This window comes from Salmo trutta, chromosome 2 (assembly GCF_901001165.1).
Source record: "Salmo trutta chromosome 2, fSalTru1.1, whole genome shotgun sequence".
In the NCBI taxonomy this organism is placed as follows: Eukaryota; Metazoa; Chordata; class Actinopteri; order Salmoniformes; family Salmonidae; genus Salmo; species Salmo trutta.
Window position 1 is genome coordinate 12,790,202 of NC_042958.1, and position 21,139 is coordinate 12,811,340.

The following is a 21,139-nucleotide window of genomic DNA, read 5'->3' on the forward strand; positions in this document are numbered from 1 at the left end:
TGTGGCTCTTCGAAGCAGAGCGCATATCAAGGGTGTTATCTCTGGGGCGGCACTAGAAGGGAAATCAAAGGATATACGTGAAGAATTGGATCAGGTGGTTGGTGCACACCGACTGACCCGCGAAGCAGATGGCGCGAAGAAGCCCACTCCATCCATTCTATAGTTTAAAAATATATATAGTCTCTTCTCCCTTCACCTGTGTATTTTGATTTTATGAGATACCCTGTAAAAGCCTTCATGCCCAAACCCACGCAGTGTGATAAATGCAAAATATTTGGTCACGTGTATGTAGATGAGTTGCCTACCCCGGCCAAACCCTAACACACTGGGCCAATTTACATTTACATTTAAGTCATTTAGCAGACGCTCTTATCCAGAGCGACTGCGCCACACTATGGGACTCCCAATTACAGCCAGTTGGGATACAGCCTGGAATCAAACCAGGGACTGTAGTGACGCCTCTAGCACTGCGATGCATTGCATTAGGCCACTCGGGAGGCTTCTGCTGCAATTGCGTTGGTGAACATGCACCCGAATTTCTGAAGTGACCTGTTAGGGTGAAGGAGACTGAGGCGGTAAGAATATGGACTGTCCAGCATGTCCTATCCAGAGGCCGTGAGAAGAGTGGAAGAAAGGAGTGAAGTTGAAGAAATAATGGTAATAGGAGTAGAGACACCAGATAATATTAATTGTCAGAGGGATCCTGACATGTTGCATGTTAAGAAGGTGGACTTTAGCGTTAATTGCATTGGTTATCATCTGCACAGGGCAAACAGAGGACATCTAAGAAAATAAGTATTGTGAGTGCGGCTGAGCATTTTGTTGGGACTGTGGGATTATTATGATTTTTTTTTTTACAGCAGAGGCATTACAAGGAAGGCTGTCGATGAATGCTCCATCTTCACATGCACCCGAGCCTGTTTATGGATTTGAACTGTGACTGAAGGAGTGAGATGTTTTTTTTATTTTGTATAACGTCGTGTTCCCACCCCATCCAGCAATGAAATATATTTTGTTTCAATACCCGGTGCAGTAGATGGCGACAATAGACCTGCACCAATAGGTGTATTCTGCCAAACAACTTTAAAAAGAAGAAGAAAAATATAACCGCGCAGCGGTTGTTATGGAGAAGCATTTCCCCTGAGGGCTGGAGAAACATTGGAGAGCTGGCGTTGGGGACAGAAAGCAGCTGATCGGTTTCAGACGGGCTGAGAACACGAGCTCGCCCTTCTGTCAGACTGAATGAACTCCATAGGTAAGCAACATGCGTTGTTTTTCATCGCCAATACATTTTAAAGTCGACATTTGAGCTACGCAAAGCAAACTTTTACCGCGACTGAATGAGGTCAGGTAGGTGAGTTGTTAGCAGCCTAGCGATAGCTTGGCTTCCTAATTAATTTGCATGGCAGGCATTACAAAATGGCAATGACGCACAGGTTGGCCACGGAGAGCGGTATGTTTGTAGCAGGTCGTTTAGGATAAGCGATGTAGAAACGTTTGTTGTTGACCAAATTTAACTTACTACTTCAGCTAACTAGCTGCATAGTTTTATGTGACTGGAGTATTAGATTTAGACTATTTTGGCTGAACTAGAAGGCTACTTACTGCGTCTCTAGTGTAACCTGGCACCTAGCATGCTAAACTAGTCTCTTACCTGTAGCGTGCTAGTTAAATCTGCTAACCTCTACACACAGTGAAACAGATTTTTCATAATGATTCTGCTTGCTTACTATTCAAAGTTTGTAATGTATTGGTCAGTCATCAGACATTTTACTGTTATTTTAGGTGGATAACTTGTTACATGATTGTAGACAGTTGTTAATATGTTCAATTCATGCAACAAGTTACTTGTATTTTTCAGTAGGCTAGTACTGCAAGACTTTTGCCAGGTACCAAGTAAAGAAGCACAGATAGATGTGTACATTTTAATGACTTACTTTAGAATAGAAATTCAAGTCTATTGCATTGATGGATTGTGTCCGTGTGTTGTTTTCCAGGTCTGACTATATGAAATATATGACGTGTTAGTGTATTATATTTGTGTGTGTCAAGGACCAACATGATTTCAGGCCTAGAATTTACGTTATAAGAATGACACTGCCTTGTAAATGACAAACACACCTTATGTCGGCTGTCCCTACACGTAATGTCCGTGCTGCGAACATTTATGATACTGGTCATAGTGGTTCCTTTTTCCGGGCTTTGCATAAATTAGCATTTGATTTTGTTTTCATGAAGAAACAGTCTATTGAAAGAGAGGAAGCAGGTCACATTTCTTACTGTACTTTAGAGAGATCTGGTAGAGGTTACACCTACTGCATGAACTTGAGTAGCACACTGCTGCACGCACATGTGTACACTATCTAAGATTCTGGAGATTAATGCAATAGCTTAGGCCACATTGCAACATGGCACACACACTGGCCTATGTAAACTCTGCTCTGTGGCTGACTAGTGTGTTGGTTGACTTTAAATCTTGCTGACTCTTTTGAAAGAGGGTCTTGCCACTCTAAGGTCGTTATGTTGTCTGAACAGTACAGTTTTCATACAGCAAGGAGAGAGAACCATACCTAACCAAACGTGTTATCCATCCATAGGATAAACAGTACTAGCTCTGCTTTTCTCTGCCTATCAATGTAGGCCTAACTGCTGAGGACAATGTTCAGTTTTCAGAGGAGCCATATAGTGTAGCCTTCACAAACCTTGCCGTCACTTATCCATCTCTAACTACTGTATAGCCTAATGATAAGACAGTAAGGCGGTTGGGCTGATAAGCCTTGAAGGAGTTTATAACTACTGCACCCTGACTTTGACATTTCCTCTTCATTTTTTGCCACCTACTGAACGGAACCCATTAAAATGGTGCCTTTGGGTCTGTCTCCCTCCTGCCGTCCCATTCCTTCTTTATCTCCATCACTGTCTTTCCTCCACATGCCTTACTTTCCCTCTGCTCTCCCCTCCCCCTCCCGTCTGTCTTCCTCCATCTGTCTTCCCCTGTAGCCTCAGAAGGCTGAGTGATTGTGGCTAACATGGATAAAGGTCACTCCAGTCCACTTCTGAAGCGTCATGTGTTAATTGCTCATTAAACCATTTTAAAGCTGGTGATGGGGGGGGAAGGCCTTTAGGAAAATTGAACAGGAGATTAGACAACTGGGCAGTGGTTCAGGTGGCAGGATCATTCCAGAACATCATTGATTTTTTTTAATATATTTTTTTCTTTTACCTTTATTTAACTAGGCTAGTCAGTTAAGAACAAATTCTTATTTTCAATGACAGCCTGGGATCAATGGGTTAACTGCCTGTTCAGGGGCAGAATGACAGATTTGTACCTTGTCAGCTCGGGGATTTGAACTTGCAACCTTTCGGTTAGTAGTCCAACGCTCTAACCACTAGGCTACCCTGCCGCCCCGATTCAGCATTGTTAGCCTATATAAAAGCCAGGGACAAAATGTACATGGGGTTGGTCCTTCCTGTCCTCTGATGGTTCAGGAATGCCATTTAGGCCCAAGCTAAATCTAGCCAACATGTATGGTCAACTACCACTACCAATTTATATGTTGCTGGATTTATCATTATCGCCTATAAGGCTGCTTTAACCAGATTTCAAACCCATTTTTAGATTACATTTGTCTCCCTAACTAATACGTAGACCTGTTTGTTACTAAGCCTAGACCTATGTGGAACACAGGTTCACAGTAATCCCTGTTTCTGGCCTATAAAGTCCATTTGAATACCTTACTCTATAGGCCTTACTCTAACTCATTTATGCACAAATGTGTAAGTCATTTGCTTTTTCTCTTGGGGACTAAACCACACCAAACAAATATTTTTGTGAGTATTCATAGTGAGGGCCAGTCACTGAGTGATTTGTTCCACAGAACCACCGGCCCTCCCTGTCCAGGCTGAGTCATTGACACGGTGGCTCTTGTTAAAGGTTCCAAGCGTTCACCGACCAATCTCAAAGTACACTGATGATACATGAAGAATGCAGATGAGCAAACTAGGCCACCCAGAAGCCTATAAGCTGGTAGTGTGCACTACTGTGGTAGAGAGGAGATTCAGCAACACTTGGCGGACAATGGAATCAAATAAAAAGTTTCTTTATTTCAGAAAGTAGAACCAACGCATTTTGACTTTTGGCCTCCAGATTTTTTTTCCCACTCCTGCCGGTGATGCCCAACCTGACGCATTCCTATACAGACTTGAATACTTACTTGGTAGGGTTAGAGAGTGACATGTCAAACGTTCAGTAGGCCTACCTAGTGGCACCCATTTTTAAAAGGTATGCTAAACGCATCTGCTTGCTGCCAGAAGACAGTTTGTTTTACTATCTGGAAGTATACATGGTTGCATACATGAACTGAGATACAGGAGAGAGCGTCCCTCACAGTTAATGATCCTTGATTTAATCTTCCCTATTCTATTGACTCTATTAAAGGCCCAGTGCAGTCTAAATCTACTTGTTCCTGTGTTTTGTATCATATCGTACAACAGCTGATGAAACTAAAAGTGAAGAAATTATTTCTTTAAGTTATTTCTTGATAGTTGCTGGTTGAAAACACAATCTACACAGGAACTTCAAATCAGCAGGTTTCCATGGTGACCTCACCATATGTTAAATTGGCTAATAGACCAATAACAAAGAGTTCCAAACCTCTCTGCCAGTAACAACTTGTTTTCAGTTTTCCCCTCCCCACTCAGACCACTCCCAGACAGTCCTGGCAAAGTAGTTGCTTGAGGAATATTTTTTTGTTGTTGCTAAAAAGCTATTTATGCCCATTTTAATGGGAATCTATTGCAGTAAAGTACTTAATTGTTACCCAGAAATAATTTGATGTTGATATAAAACAGCTGCATGGGGCCTTTTAATGGCCACTCATCCCTCAGACACTCTCTTTCTTGCAGGTAGTAATTTCTGTGGAGGAGGGCTGGGGTGGAGTTGACTTGTGGATAGGCCAGTCTTCGGCAAGAACAAGCTGGGAGGTTCAGTTTAAGGGGTGGGAGGTTCTGGGTGGAGTAGTGAGTTCTCATTGCTTTTTTTGAATGTTCTCTGAGTTTAGAAGACACCGTGGCTGTTATTGAACTGTGTCTCCTGTGGGTCTGTCTGCTCGGCTAAAGTACATATACTGTTCTGTCTCTGTTCCAGACTTGCTCGCTGTTCCATTGACTGGCTGCGACTTGGTTTGTTTTATTTGTCGCATTTGAACTACAACAGACGAGCAATGATGTCCTTCCGTCCTAAAGCCTTCCCTGTAGCTCAGTTGGTAGAGCATGGTGTTTGCAACACCAGGGTTGTGGGTTCGATTCCCACGGGGGGCCAGCACAGAAAAAAAAATGTATGATATGTATGAAATTGTATGAAATGTATGCATTCACTACTGTAAGTCGCTCTGGATAAGAGCGTCTGCTAAATGACTAAAATGTAAATGTAAATGTCTAAAAGCTCACTCTGCAACTAACTCTATAAAGGACTGTGTGTACACACAGGGTCAAAGTTCAGCGATAGGTGCCTACATGTTTCCTGTCCCCGGGAGAGGCCTGAGATCATATCTATGGTTGGTTATGTAATTCAACTATCACTTTCAAAATGACTTATGAGCCACCAGGTGGTTATATTCACAGAAATATGAGCATGCTTTCTGCCTATCCTTGTCAGATTTGATTTGATCAGTTGATATCTAGGACTATTCTACTGGCTATCCAGGGTGGAATTAGACGCTTTGTGTAGGTTTCATGGAAATTGAACAAGTGTGATTATATAGGCTAAGCTTCATGGTGACTTACGGTCTCAATGAAGTATAATGATAAGAGGTGAAGGGGTTTATCTCCATGGTGATTGACAGCATTACTGGGAGAACTGTCAGCTAAAGACCGTGAGATTAGGCAGGAAGGGGAAGTTAGCGGTTTTGTGATTTAGGCCAGCATAAGGTGCGAAGACGTAGACATGCAGACACATCACTTCTGTCAGGCTCACACAGATCAGTGTTCACTCTGCAACTGAACAGGCTCGTGACTTTCAGCAGTACAGAGGGGCACAAAGATGGGTGATGACACGCATGCATAGAAAGTTATTAAATCCCTGATTCACATGGTGTGTGTGTTCTTAGTGAGGACAGCAAACACAGTAAACCGGTTTTATGAACAGGGATGTGGGATGGAGGACAAACACATGAAGACCAGTAGTTCTCCTCACGTCTACATCACTGTTTTCAATATTTAATATACAGGCATACAACTGGTGTGGTGTTGTATTTTCTAAACCCTGATTGCAGGTTTTTTCCGGTGGCATTGTGGTTTGATTTTAAATTGTTTACAGCGCTTTCTTCTGATCCTGAAGTAAAGTCCCTAAAGGGATTGTGGGGGACACGGCCTCTCTCAAATTCCTCTTCCAAATCTCCTTAAGCGTCTGTAAATGCTGAGTCTTCTCTCTCTGTGTTCACTGTGGTGGAAAGTAGGCCTTGAAGGGTTACGCTACCTATGCTCACTGATTACAAACTGTTATGTGGTGTGTGGACACTAGACCGCCACAGTTGACTGGTTTCCCATGGTGATTTAGCCTATAGCCTGTTAGCCTATAGCCTGTTAGCCTATAGCCTGTTAGCCTGTAGCCTGTTAGCCTGTAGCCTGTTAGCCTGTAGCCTGTTAGCCTGTAGCCTGTTAGCCTGTAGCCTGTTAGCCTATAGCCTGTTAGCAGCTGGTTTGTGTGTGTATATGGCTGCTTAGTCAGTCTGTAGGTGCTGTTGAAGGAAGAACCGGTAGAAGCAGTTCACTTCTTTGTGATGGGGGGTCAAGCGAGATGTGGCCCTGGCCTGTATGCTGCAGTAAATATATTTGAATAGGAATATCAGTATGCTGTGTGTTTCATGTGCCCTGACAGGGACACTTTAGTAGTGTGTGAGGGTGAGTAAACATTCTGAATCCAAGGAAATCCTTATACTGTGGTCTGGGTGCTGACAATGGACAGGTCATCCTAAATATAGTTTGAAGCCACAGTGACACAAGTGTACTTATTATGAAGTGTCTTGCCATCTGCAGAGGAGGGTGTCAGGAACAGCTTGTCTTCATACTGCCAGATCATTGATGTCTTCGTCCACCGCTCAGGTAGGCCTCAGTTTGGAGTTGTCTCCCTAGTGTGTCTAGTTGACCTTCCTCTCAGCGACTCACAGGCCAGGCTAAATAATGGATGAGGTGCCTGGAAAGAGCGGCTGGTGTGTAGGTCCGGGACGATACCAGTATCGCGATACGAGTTGGTATCGTGAACAGCCCTAATGTTGGAAACAAACATTGTTGTCATCCAGAGTAAAAAGGAATTCATTTTCTAAACTATAGCACAATATGTTACATACAGCAGGTTATTGAAGGAACAAAGAGTGAGGTCTGCTTCATGTTTACATTTTTGCCACTGAAAAATATTGTGATACTGGTATCATCACATCTCTACTACTTCATTAATTTAATCTGTAATACTGTGTGTGAAATGAGTTACGGTTCAGTTTCGAGGCAATTATCAGGGTGATTATCAACTGGGCAGGGCACCTTCAACTGTTGGGAGGAGGATGGGAGCAGGCCCTACCTGTCGGGGCGGGGAGCAGGCCCTACCTGTCGGGGCGGGGAGCAGGCCCTACCTGTCGGGGCGGGGAGCAGGCCCTACCTGTCGGGGCGGGGAGCAGGCCCTACCTGTCGGGACGGGGAGCAGGCCCTACCTGTCGGGGGGAAGCAGGCCCTACCTGTCGGGGGGGAACCATTCAAAAAATGACATGTCCTCCTAATACAGACAATATTGCGATACTGGTGTGAGATGCTACATACCTAGATAAACAGGGAGGACTGCCAGAAAGGCCACTGCTAGCCTAGCACTTAGCACCCAAACAAGTGTCAAGTACAACAACCCAACTAATAACCACCCTACAACATCCCTCCCTGATCCGTCCTCTCACACTAACCAACCACAGAACGTGCTGTGCTGATGCCGAGGTGGTGCCGTGCTGAAGCCGAGGTGGTGCCGTGCTGAAGCCGAGGTGGTGCCGTGCTGAAGCCGAGGTGGTGCTGTGCTGAAGCCGAGGTGGTGCTGTGCTGAAGCCGAGGTGGTGCTGTGCTGAAGCCGAGGTGGTGCTGTGCTGAAGCCGAGGTGGTGCTGTGCTGAAGCCGAGGTGGTGCTGTGCTGAAGCCGAGGTGGTGCTGTGCTGAAGCCGAGGTGGTGCTGTGCTGAAGCCGAGGTGGTGCTGTGCTGAAGCCGAGGTGGTGCTGTGCTGAAGCCGAGGTGGTGCTGTGCTGAAGCCGAGGTGGTGCTGTGCTGAAGCCGAGGTGGTGCTGCGCAGGCCAGGCAGGGTGTGTCAATCATTAATGAAGGGCGTCCCATCTCTGGTTTCCTCAGGGAGGGAGAGGGGGACTGGCTCAAGATTGTGTACATTACGGTAACAGGGAACTCTCTCTGTCTCTCTCTGTCTCTCTCTGTCTCCAGGTGTCAGGAGAGGGAAGTAGAATGTTATGTATTCTCAGCAGCACAATGGATCCTTGAGACTCCTTGATGCTGGACTCTTCCTGGTTCCTGAAGCACCACCTGCACTGGCCTATTACAGGACTAGAAGACTGACAAGTGATCCAATCCCATGCAGCCCTCACCTCTGACCAACCTCTGCCCTTCCATTCTCTCGTACTATTGCACTCTGAATTAAGGTTCTGTGCGGTATTAGTCCAAATGTCTTTTTACTTTTGATTTCTTTTTTTACCTCATTGATAACGGGTTATTTTTAATTTTTTTACAGGGACCTCACGATACGATACTTAGGCGCCGATATGTATTGTGTTTCTCATGATTCTATAGTTATTGTGATTCGATACTGTGATTTTATTGATGTTCCAAACATATTGCTCACCACATGTCAGCTGCAGAGAGTCAAGAGAAAGCATGAGAAAATGAGTTTTGGTCATTCATGGAAATAAGTGCTGAAAACATGTTGGCTCACTATTTAAGAAGGAGAACAAGCTATAGGATGACTAGTGCTAGCTAACACTTCCTAGCAAGAAAAATAAATGACAAATCGAAAGTAGCGATTTATAATGGGACTATATTGATTTATTATATTTTTTTAGCAGTGATATGGATTTAAGGACTGAAATATGGTTCAAAGTTATTTTTGTTCACTTTCTACTGCTAAAACCCAGAACCAGATCAGACCAGTGAAACAGGACAGGGGAGGGGGGTGGGCATTGGCGTGGCATGGCGGAGCACGGCGAGCTGCTCGGTGAGATGGCCACGATTGGGCGTCTGAGCGCCACGGAGCGCTTGAAGCATGCCCAGAAGCGGCGTGCCCAGCAGCTAAAGGGCTGGGCCCAGATGGACAAGGACATGGCCCGCGGCGAGGGCAAGGCCGGCCAGAACAAGGGGCGCACGCGCAGGGTGGTCTTCCCCGACAACATCACTCTGCTGGAGGCTGCAGCCCGCAATGACCTGGCGGAGGGTGAGTCAGTCAGCACACCACTGTGGGACGGTTTCAGAAACCGATTTGAGCCTAGTCTTGGGTTAAAAAAGCATGCTCAATGAAGAATCTCTTCATTAAAAGTGCTTTTAAATCCAGGATTAGGTTTAGGCTAATCCATGTCTGGGAAACAGGCCATAGAGGTTTTATTCTACCAAAGGAATTCCCACTACCCCTTAGAAAAGCCTGTAGATAACACTCACTGTTGTTTTCATGGCTGCTGTTCTTCAAAGTAACATGAATACTGGCAGGGCAGTTGCACAGCACGACCGCTCTATAAACACAAGTTACACAGGAAATCATTCATGCGTATTTTATGTGAGACGCATCATACATTTAGGCTTATCAGAACAGGCATTTGGTTTCAATGGTGCTATTGTTAGCACACCCGATTATGGCTAATTATAGCGGTAACTTTTGTTTGCATTGCAAGAGCAGAGGTTATCTGAAATGTATACAACAGGTGGGTCAAATCCTGCATTCTGATTGGTTAAAAACACATTCCAGACGATTTCTATTTTCCAAGTTACCACCGGCCAAAGCTATGACTTTGTAACGCATTAGTGTTCCATTTCACCGTCTCATCATCATCATCATCATCATCAGCCCAGTCAGAGACAGGCAATTCCTAAAAGTTGACCTCCACTGTAAAAGTCATCTAGACATTATTTCCTCTTTTTTTAAGACATGCATATTGTTGTTAGATGTTACTGCACTGTTGGCGCTAAGAGCACAAGCATTTCGCTACACCTGCAATAACATCTGCTAAATATGTGTATGTGACCAATAAAATTTGATTTGAAGACTAGTATTTGGTTTCCAACAGCAGAGATTTGCATAAACCTTGCTGTCTCTCGACTCGGGCCTAACAACAGCGTTCCAATATATCCTCCAAACACCGGCTTGTCGGGCATTATCACTTAACTAAGATTCATAGTATGACTTACTGGAGTTGTAGTGAATAATGACCATGTGTTTCTCTGCAGTGAGGGAGCTGCTGAACGGTGGAGTCAGTCCAGATCTGTACAACGAGGACGGACTCACTGCCCTTCACCAGGTACACACGCGCTCGCGCACACACAGTCCGACGTCTGCCCGCTTGGTCACCACTGTGTGTGTGTGTGTGTTTATTTTATGTTTAGTGTGGTTCTCAACACTGTAAGTACTGTCTGTCTGTGGGGTGTCTATCTAAAATCACAGTTTATGTAAACACTGTAGAATGTTTTCTCATTGCTTCTAGAACTAGACATGTAACTGCTGCTCTACTCTGGACTGGCTCTTACATTCCTAGACCGTTGGGAAGGATAGATTTAGTGACCCCCCCCCCTCATAGCATTACTGTGTTGTTTGGAAACGTCTACCAACACACCACCAAGAAAATACACTGCTCTCTTTAGAAATAAAACACACACCCTACATGTACATGTTAGCACACACACACACACACTGTAAATGCGTAAGAGTGGCACTAGAGAGCACAGTGCTCTCTTTATAGTCATGAAGTATTTCTTCCCTCCAGAAAAAAATGTAATGTGTTTACTTAGTAAAAGGCTGGAGGCCTCGACCTGTGCAAATTCAGTTTACTCTGCAGTTGACAGTAAACCCATGGATGGATGTGTGTGTGTGTGTGTGTTATTATGCCCGTTGTGTGTCTCTCTGCATTCCCCCTGCAGTGCTGCATTGATGACTTTGTGGAGCTGGTACAGTGTCTTTTGGATGCCGGGGCCAATGTGAACGCCTGTGACAGTGAGCTGTGGACGCCGCTTCACGCTGCTGCCACCTGTGGACACACAGGCCTGGTGCAGCTCCTCGTGCAGTCGTGAGTCATATTATAAACACCTCAACACGACACACAAATGTACACAGTTACAATATACTGTGCAGGATGCGGAGGACTTTAAAATGTACAGATAGTTTTGACCCATTCCTCTGGGTGAACTTCCACAACTTCTTAGCCTTTCTTCAGACACTGTTGAACAGTTCAAGGACATCCTTATAATTTCCAAGTAGGCTGTGATAACGATGTGTGTGCTTCTGGTGTAACGTTCTCCTTGTCTGTGTCCAGTGGAGCAGAGCTGCTGGCTGTCAACGCTGATGGCAACATGCCCTATGACCTTTGTGAGGACGAGGCCACTCTGGAGCTGCTAGAGATGGTCATGGCAGAGCAGGGTCAGTAGGGAGACTAAAAACCAATCTGATTTTCCCCCCCCAACTTATCCTCTCTTTACATTTCTGACCATTCACTCACCCTCTCACCACGGCTACAGCCCTTAGTCGCAGCCCTGTAATCATAGCTACCGTTGAAGTCAGAAGTTTACATACACCTTAGCCAAATACATTTAAACTCAGTTTTTCACAATTCCTGACATTTAATCCTAGTAAAAATTACATGTTTAGGTCAGTTAGGATCACCACTTTATTTTAAGAACGTGAAATGTCAGAATAATAGTAGAGAGAATGATTTATTTCAGCTTTTATTTCTTTCATCACATTCCCAGTGGGACAGAAGTTTACATACACTCAATTAGTATTTGGTAGCATTGCCTTTAAATTGTTTAACTTGGGTCAAACGTTTCGGGTAGCCTTCCACAAGCTTCCCACAATAAGTTGGATGAATTTTGGCCCATTCCTCCTGACAGAGCTGGTGTAACTGAGTCAGGTTTGTAGGCCTCCTTGATCACACACGCTTTTTCAATTCTGCCCACAAATTTTCTATAGGATTGAGGTCAGGGCTTTGTGATGGCCACTCCAATACCTTGACTTTGTTGTCCTTAAACCATTTTGCCACAACTTTGGAAGTATGCTTGGGGTCATTGTCCATTTGGAAGACCCAGTTGCGACCAAGCTTTAACCTCCTGACTGATGTCTTGAGATGTTGCTTCAATATATCCACATCATTTTCCATCCTCATGATGCCATTGATTTTTGTGAAGTGCAGCAATCCCTCCTGCAGCAAAGCACCCCCACACCATTTATTTATTTATTTATTTTATTTCACCTTTATTTAACCAGGTAGGCATTTACAATTGCGACCTGGCCAAGATAAAGCAAAGCAGTTCGACAACATACAAAAACACAGAGTTACACATGGAGTAAAACAACATACAATCAATGATACAGTAGAAGAAAATAAGACTATATACAATGTGAGCAAATTATGTGAGATAAGAGAGGTAAAGGCAAAAAGGCCATGGTGGCAGAGTAAATAAAGAATAGCAAGTAAAACACTGGAATGGTAGATTTGTTATTTGAAGAAAGTTCTAAGTTAAAATATAAATAATATGGAGCAAAATAAATAAAATAAATAAATACAGTAGGGGAAGAGGTAGTAGTTTGGGCTAAATTATAGATGGGCAATGTACAGGTGCAGTGATCTGGGAGCTGCTCTGATAGCTGGTGCTTAAAGCTAGTGAGGGAGATAAGTGTTTCCAGTTTCAGAGATTTTTGTAGTTCGTTCCAGTCATTGGCAGCAGAGAACTGGAAGGAGAGACGACCAAAGGAGGAGTTGGCTTTAGGGGTGACCAGAGAGATATACCTGCTGGAGCGCGTGCTACAGGTGGGAGCTGCTATGGTGACCAGTAAGCGGAGATAAGGGGGGACTTTACCTAGCAGGGTCTTGTAGATGACCTGGAGCCAATGTGTTTGGCGACGATTATGAAGCGAAGGCCAGCCAACGAGAGCGTACAGGTCACAGTGGTGGGTAGTATATGGGGCTTTGGTGACAAAACGGATGGCACTGTGATAGACTGCATCCAGCTTGTTGAGTAGGGTATTGGAGGCTATTTTGTAAATGACATCGCTGAAGTCGAGGATTGGTAGGATGGTCAGTTTTACAAGGGTAAGTTTGGCAGCATGAGTGAAGGATGCTTTGTTGCGAAATAGGAAGCCAATTCTAGATTTAACTTTGGATTGGAGATGATTGATGGGAGTCTGGAAGGAGAGTTTACAGTCTATCCAAACACCTAGGTATTTGTAGTTGTCCACAAATTCTAAGTCAGAACCGTCCAGAGAAGTGATGCTGGACAGGCGGGCAGGTGCAGGCAGCGATCGGTTGAAGAGCATGCTTTTAGTTTTACTTGTATTTAGAAGCAGTTGGAGACCACGGAAGGAGAGTTGTAATGGCATTGAAGCTCGTCTGGAGGGTTGTTAACACAGTGTCCAAAGAAGGGCCAGAAGTATACAGAATGGTGTCGTCTGCGTAGAGGTGGATCAGAGATTCACCAGCAGCAAGAGCGACATCATTGATGTATACAGAGAAAAGAGTTGGCCCAAGAATTGAACCCTGTGGTACCCCCATAGAGACTGCCAGAGGTCCGGACAGCAGGCCCTCCGATTTGACACACTGAACTCTATCAGAGAAGTAGTTGGTGAACCACGCGACGCAATCGTTTGAGAAACCAAGGCTACTGAGTCTGCCGATGAGGATGTGGTGATTAACAGAGTCAAAAGCTTTGGGCAGGTCAATGAATACGGCAGCACAGTATTGTTTCTTATCGATGTTGGTTACGATGTCGTTTAGGAGCGTGGCTGAGGTGCACCCATGACCAGCTCTGAAACCAGATTGCATAGCGGAGAGGGTGCGGTGGGATTCGAAATGGTGGGTAATCTGTTTGTTGACTTGGCTTTCGAAGACCTTAGAAAGGCAGGGTAGGATGGATATAGGTCTGTAGCAATTTGGGTCAAGAGTGTCACCTCCTTTGAAGAGGGGGATGACAGCAGCTGCTTTCCAATCTATGGGAATCTCAGACGACACGAAAGAGAGGTTGAACAGGCTAGTAATAGGGGTTGCAATAATTTCGGCAGATAATTTTAGAAAGAAAGGGTCCAGATTGTCAAGCCCAGCTGATTTGTAGGGGTCCAGATTTTGCAGCTCTTTCAGAACATCAGCTGAATGGATTTGGGAGAAGGAGAAATGGGGGAGGCTTGGGCGAGTAGCTGTGGGGGGTGCAGTGCTGTTGAATGCAGTAGGGGTAGTTAGGTGGAAAGCATGGCCAGCCGTAGAAAAATGCTTATTGAAATTCTCAATTATAGTGGGCTTATCGGTGGTGACAGAGTTTCCTATCCTCAGTGCAGTGGGCAGTTGGGAGGAGGTGTTCTTATTTTCCATGGACTTTACAATGTCCCAGAACTTTTTAGAGTTTGAGTTGCAGGAAGCAAGTTTCTGTTTGAAAAAGCTAGCCTTGGCGTTTCTAACTGCCTGTGTGTATTGGTTTCTAACTTCCCTGAAAAGTTGCATATCGCGGGGGCAGTTCGATGCTAATGCAGAACGCCACAGGATATTTTTGTGTTGGTTAAGGGCAGTCAGGTCTGGGGAGAACTGTTCCTGGCTCTAAATTTCTTGAAAGGGGCATGCTTATTTAAGATGGTGAGGAAGGCATTTCAAAAAAATAACCAGGCATCCTCTACTGACGGGATGAGGTCAATATCCTTCCAGGATACCAGGGCCAGGTCGATTAGAAAGGCTTGCTCGTTGAAATGTTTCTTGGAGCGTTTGACAGTGATGAGTGGAGGTCGTTTGACCGCTGACCAATTACGGGTGCAGGCAATGAGGCAGTGATCGCTGAGATCTTGGTTGAAAACAGCAGAGGTGTATTTAGAGGGCACGTTGGTTAGGATGATATCTATGAGGGTGCCAGTGTTTGCGGCTTTGGGGTTGTACCTGGTGGGTTCATTAATAATTTGTGTGAGATTGAGGGCATCAAGCTTGGATTGTAGGATGGCTGGGGTGTTAAGCATGTCCCAGTTTAGGTCACCTAGTAGCACGAGCTCTGAAGATAGATGGGGGGCAATCAGTTCACATATGGTGTCCAGAGCACAGCTAGGGGCCGAGGGGGGTCTATAGCAGGCGGCAACGGTGAGAGACTTGTTTTTAGAGAGGTGGAATTTTAAAAGTAGAAGTTCAAATTGTTTGGGTACAGACCTGGATAGCAGGACAGAACTCAGGCTCTCTCTGCAGTAGATTGCAACACCGCCCCCTTTGGTCATTCTATCTTGTCTGAAAACGTTGTAGTTAGGGATGAAGATTTCAGAGTTTTTGGTGGACTTCCTAAGCCAAGATTCAGACACAGCTAGGACATCCGGGTTGGCAGAGTGTGCTAAAGCAGTGAATAAAACAAACTTAGGGAGGAGGCTTCTAATGTTAACATGCATGAAACCAAGGCTATTACGGTTACAGAAGTCAACAAAAGAGAGCGCATGGGGAGTAGGAGTGGAGCCAGGCACTGCAGGGCCTGGATTCACCTCTACATCCCCAGAGGAGCAGAGAAGAATGAGTATGAGGGTACGTCTGTGACGTCCAGAATAGAGAGAAAAAGGAGCAGGTTTCTGGGGGCGGTAAAATAGTTAAGGTATAATGTACAGACAAAGGTATGGTGGGATGTGAATACAGAGGAGGTAAACCTAGGCATTTAGTGATGATGAGAGAGATATTGTCTCTAGAAACATCATTGAAACCAGAAGATGTCATAGCATGTGTGGGTGGAGGAACTGAGAGGTTGGATAAGGTATAATGAGCAGGGCTAGAGGCTCTACAGTGAAATAAGCCAATAAACACTAACCAGAACAGCAATGGACAAGGCATATTGACATTAAGGAGAGGCATGCTTAGCCGAGTAATCAAAGGGTCCAGTGAGATTCAGACAGCTAGTCGGGCCATAGGTAGCAAGCTGGTGGAAGATGGGGGGAGGTCTGTTTTTAGCCACCTCGTGCGTTTCCGTCTGTGGATTAGTGGGGTTCCGTGTGGAAGGGGGGACCAGTCCAAGTTGGCAAAATAGTTAGTTATAGTGGCCCAAGAAAAGTGTCCGATAGACCTATTCAGATCGCAGCCGATAGGACAGCTAACGATTAGCGGGCCGCAGATGGGCGTTCAGGTTACGTCGCAACGGAGGGGCCAGTTGGATAACTCCCTCGGGCAGATAACGTCGGTGATCCAGTCGTGAAGACCCGATGGGGCTCCGCATCGGCAGTAAAACGGGTCCGGATAGGTGATTGTAGCCCAGGAGACACTTCAGCTGGCTAGCTCAGGAATAGCCCAGGAGTGGCTGACGGAACTCTTCAGCTGGCTAGCTCCGGAATAATGTGTGTTAATTCCGGGACCGACGTTGCCAATAGTCACTCAGGTAGCAGCTAGTTAGCTACAAGATCCAGGTGTAAATGTCCAGAGCCTGCAGTAGAAATCCGGGGAAAGGAGAGAGAATAGGTCCGGTATGCTCTGATCTGAGTCGCGCTGTACAAAGACTGGCGATAGCTTTTCGAGCTAATGGATATCTGTGGACCGCTAACCGTGGCTAGCTGAACTCCAACGTTAGCCAGTGAAAGTGGCTAACCTCTGGCTAGCTTCTGTTGTAGATTTCAGATTTGAGGTAAATAATACTTTATTTTTTAAATTGGTGAGGCGGGTTGCAGGAGAGTGCTTTGAGGTTGAGTTTTTAGAAGAAAAAATGTAAAAAGATATGCGGGTGGGTGATGATGCTGATGATGATGCCAACATGATGCTGCCACCCCTGTGCTTCACGGTTGGGATGGTGTTCTTCGGCTTGCAAGCCTCCCCCTTTTTCCTTCAAACATAACAATGGTTATTATGGCCAAACAGTTCTATATTTTTGTTTCATCAGACCAGAGGACATTTCTCCAAAAAGTACCATCTTTGCCCCATGTGCAGTTGCAAACCGTAGTCTGGATTTTTTATGGTGGTTTTGGAGCAGTGGCTTCTTGCTGAGCGGACTTTCAGGTTATGTCGATATAGGACTTGTTTTACTGTGGATATAGATACTTTTGTACCTGTTTCCTCCGGCATCTTCACAAGGTCCTTTGCTGTTGTTCTGGGATTGATTTGCACCAAAGTACGTTCATCTCTAGGAGACTGAACACGTCTCCTTCCTGAGCGGTATGACGGCTGCGTGGTCCCATGGTGTTTATATTTGTGTACTATTGTTCGTACAGATGAACGTGGTACCTTCAGGCGTTTGGAAATTGCTCCCAAGGATGAACCAGACTTGTGGAGGTCTACAATTTTTTTTTATGAGGTCTTGGCTGATTTCTTTTGATTTGTCCATGATGTCAAGCAAAGAGTCACTGAGTTTGAAGGTAGGCCTTGAAATACATCCACAGGTACACCTCCAATTGACTCAAATGATGTCAATTAGCCTATCAGAAGCTTCTAAAGCCATGATATCATTTTCTGGAATTTTCCAAGCTGTTTAAAGGCACAGTCAACTTAGCGTATGTAAACTTCTGACCCACTGGAATTGTGATACAGTGAATTATAAGTGAAATAATCTGTCTGTAAACAATTGCTGTAAAAATGACTTATGTCATGCACAAAGTAGATGTCCTAACCGACTTGCCAAACTATAGTTTGTTAACAAGAAATTTGTGGAGTGGTTGAAAAACGAGTTTTAATGACTCCAACCTAAGTGTATGTAAACTTCAGACTTCAACTGTACCTGGAAGTTGCAATCCCCTCTACGAGCCTTACTTAAACCCAGTCCATGTCAAATCAACAATGGTCTTTGTGGAAATGTAGAAGTGTGTAAGAACTCTGACTTGCTGTGTGTCTGTGCAGGTATAACCCAGGACCGTATAAACCGGTGTCGTGGGGCTAAGGAGATGAATATGCTCACAGATCTTCGAGTGCTGGTCCAGAATGGAGCGGACCTGAACGCTCAGGATGACAACGGAACCACGCTGGTGAGACACTCACATTCAAATAGATGTTTTTTTATTTTTTTATTCTTCCCCTCTAATCAGGTACTGATTTTAGATTTGGGCACGAGGTGGGTACATTTCATTATCAGGTAGAACAGAAAACCAGCAGTACTCCGAAGCTCGTAGTGTGGGATTTGAATACCCCTGCTGTAACCCTGAAAACACCTGGCTGGGGAGATTTTCTAGTCTTGTATTATGATCATATCTTCACTTCACCACTGGGATGAAAGGTTGACTAACAATTCACCTCCAGCTGCACATAGCGGCGGCTAACGGCTACTTGTCGGTGGGGGAGCTGCTACTGGAGCACCGGGCCAAGGTGGAGCAGAAGGACATGGATGGCTGGACACCACTCCACGCTGCCTCCTGCTGGGGACAGGTCAGTATTGTAGCACTCAGAGAACAGGCTAGAATGAAGCCCCCTTTCTCAACGGTCGTGTTATGCTAAATGGCTGGCTCACTGACCTGAACGTTCTGGTGTGTCTGTTTCCCTAGATCCTGATGGTGGAGCAGCTGGTGGCTCATGGGGCCAGTCTCAACACCAAGTCTGTCCTGGAAGAGACGCCGCTGGGTAACAACACCACATGTTTACATTTGAGTCATTTAGCAGACGCTCTTATCCAGAGAAACTTCAGATAGCTAGGTGGGACAACCACATCACAGGCATAAAGTACACTTCCTCAATAATGTAGCTATGTTTAGCAGATGTTATTGTGGGTGTAGAGAAATGCTTGTGCTTCTAGTTCCGATAGTGCAGTAATATCTAACAATTTCACAACATATACACACACATCCTAAGTAAGGAATGGAATTAAGAATATAGAAATATATGGACGAGCGACGTCAGAGCGGCATAGACTAAGATACGGTAGATGACCAAGATGGCACACACAGCATCACCATGTATCAGAGAGTAAGCCTGAATGGGGAAGGATTCAACAGAAATGTCTTCTGCATTTACTCCAACCCCGTTGAATCAGAGATGTGCGGGGGGCTGCCTTAATGGACGTCATCGGCGCCCGGGGAGCAGTTGTTGTTGGGGGTTAGCTGAATGGGGATGACATGTCCTGACTCTGGTGTTTTCTGTCCGTGGTAGATGTGTGTGCTGACGAGGAGGTGAGAGCCAAGCTGATGGAGCTGAAGCACAAACACGACGCCATCATGAAGAGTCATGACCGACACAAGGGCACCTTGCAGAGACGAGCCTCCAGCACTGGCAGCAGAGGGTGAGGGGGAGGGGGGGTTGAACAAGAGAGAGGATTTGTTCAAGGTTTAGACATGGAAGGTTAAGAGCAGATGAGGGTTTTGTTAAGATGCAGGCAAAGCCTCAGCCTCTTGTCAGTTTGTAGCTGTGTCTACAGTGTCTGTCTGTCGTCCTCTGTCTGAGCAGTAAGGTGGTGCGGCGTGTGAGCGTCAACGAGCGTTCCAGCCTGTACCGGCGGGAGCACCACAAGGAGGCCATGGTGTGGCAGGAGAGAGGCCGGCAGGCCGAGCCGCAGGACGACGACGAGGACAGACAGACAGACAACGAGCTCCACCAGCACGTTGCCATGGTGAGTGGTACTGTTACTCCTGTTATAGCAACAACACCAGGACAAACTGCTACCATGTTCAGTCGACACTGAGAATAGAGGATATGACTCAGAGTTGATAGGTGAATGTCTCATCTGTTGCTCTGGCTTTCTCAGGCTGCAGGTACCATGTCGAGGCTGGAGAATGAGGAGGGAGCGGAGAGGAAGTCTAGTCTGGGGAACGGTGGGACGCCCCTTGCCCTCTCGGCGTCTGTCCCAGGGGAGCAGTGGCGTGGAGGCCGGATGGACCGCAGTGCCTCCTACCAGCTGAGCCCTGCTTCAGGGTCTGGAGAGGAAAGGGACAACATGACCCTGGAGAAATCCCACCAGACTCTAGCGGACCTGAAACGCCAGCGGGCCGCGGCCAAGCTCAACAAGTACCCCGCCCCACCTCTACTCCCTCCCGCAGAGGAGGAGTCTCCCTCTCCCGCCCCTCTGCAGGAGATGACCCCCTCCCGAGCCGTCCAGGAGACCCCCAGCACAGAGGTGGCCTTTCCCAGCGCTGTATACTTCACGCCAGCCAGCGGGGACCCGCCCCTGCTCAAACTACGAGCCCCAGAGGAGGACACGTCCAACAACACCAAGGAGCCCTGCTGTGGAATCATGTAGAGACACACGAACACTCCCAAGCCACAATGTAGAGACGCACAAACACTCCCAAGCACCCACTGCCTGACTGGAAATGAGGGGATGTGTAACACTCCTATGTGGCAAACCGATTTCAAGTCAAAACACTACGGTGACCACCAGATATACTTTTAAGGATTCATTGCAGTTCATTCTAAGCATGGTTCCGTCGATGATATGCTGTTGAATGTCTTAACTCCATTTTAGTAAATGTAGTAATACATTTTATCTTCTTGCACAGATTTATTTTTCAACTGTCCTTCCTGAAAAATGTAAAACATTTAATATATGAGCACTTAACATAATGTTCCTCATTGCTCCTCTGTTGAGGGTGTGGCCAGAGCCATATATTTCCATATGGATATTGCTCTGGGTCTATTTGGACCTCAAGGAGACCTTATATGGCCACCTGGTGGCTTTTTAGGCTCTGTGTAGAGACCTACAGATACCAGTATTACTCAGTGCAATAGCACTGAGTACTTTCCTCTTTTAAGCCCCTTTTTTAAATTTGTGTTTGGGGCAGTTCAATAAGAGTTCTCGCACTAGGATGTATCAAGCACATACTATATGAATTGGTCATCTGACTTCAGTGAATAAGATGTGCTTATTCAAAGCAGAAAGGGGCAAGAGCAGAATGAACCAAACCTGATTTATGCTTTTTTTCAAGCTGATAATTGGACCAATGAATGATCTTTCCTACTCATAATTGACTGAACATGATTTGAGATGTGCACTGTAACTTGATGTGCACTGTAA

At 45.6% G+C, this 21,139-nt stretch overlaps 1 protein-coding gene across 3 annotated transcripts; it reads left to right on the forward strand.

Moving 5' to 3' along the window:
- The first annotated feature begins 435 nt into the window (after positions 1 to 435).
- On the forward strand, positions 436 to 20,999 carry ppp1r16a (protein phosphatase 1, regulatory subunit 16A). 3 transcript variants are annotated; one of them, XM_029694439.1, is made up of 11 exons: positions 436 to 1,255; positions 8,462 to 9,461; positions 10,466 to 10,536; positions 11,153 to 11,298; positions 11,545 to 11,648; positions 18,043 to 18,167; positions 18,439 to 18,564; positions 18,681 to 18,756; positions 19,282 to 19,411; positions 19,576 to 19,738; positions 19,874 to 20,999. In XM_029694439.1, the coding sequence occupies exons 2-11, from the start codon at positions 9,221 to 9,223 to the stop codon at positions 20,363 to 20,365; spliced, it is 1,674 nt and encodes a 557-aa protein (XP_029550299.1). In that variant the 5' UTR covers positions 436 to 1,255; positions 8,462 to 9,220; the 3' UTR covers positions 20,366 to 20,999. The 3 variants fall into 3 exon arrangements, with proteins under 3 accessions (XP_029550299.1, XP_029550309.1, XP_029550292.1); XM_029694449.1 differs by lacking the exon at positions 436 to 1,255 and adding an exon at positions 5,539 to 5,555; XM_029694432.1 differs by lacking the exon at positions 436 to 1,255 and adding an exon at positions 8,239 to 8,328 and having other exon boundaries at positions 19,874 to 20,996.
- Positions 21,000 to 21,139: the final 140 nt, after the last annotated feature.

Bases quoted from the DNA above. Each gene is read 5' to 3' on its own strand.
- ppp1r16a (XM_029694439.1), top strand. From the start codon at position 9,221: ATGGCGGAGCACGGCGAGCTGCTCGGTGAGATGGCCACGATTGGGCGT. The intron at 11,299-11,544 runs GTGAGTCATATT...GTCTGTGTCCAG, and splicing joins GTGCAGCTCCTCGTGCAGTC to TGGAGCAGAGCTGCTGGCTG. The intron at 19,412-19,575 runs GTGAGGGGGAGG...CTGTCTGAGCAG, and splicing joins TCCAGCACTGGCAGCAGAGG to TAAGGTGGTGCGGCGTGTGA.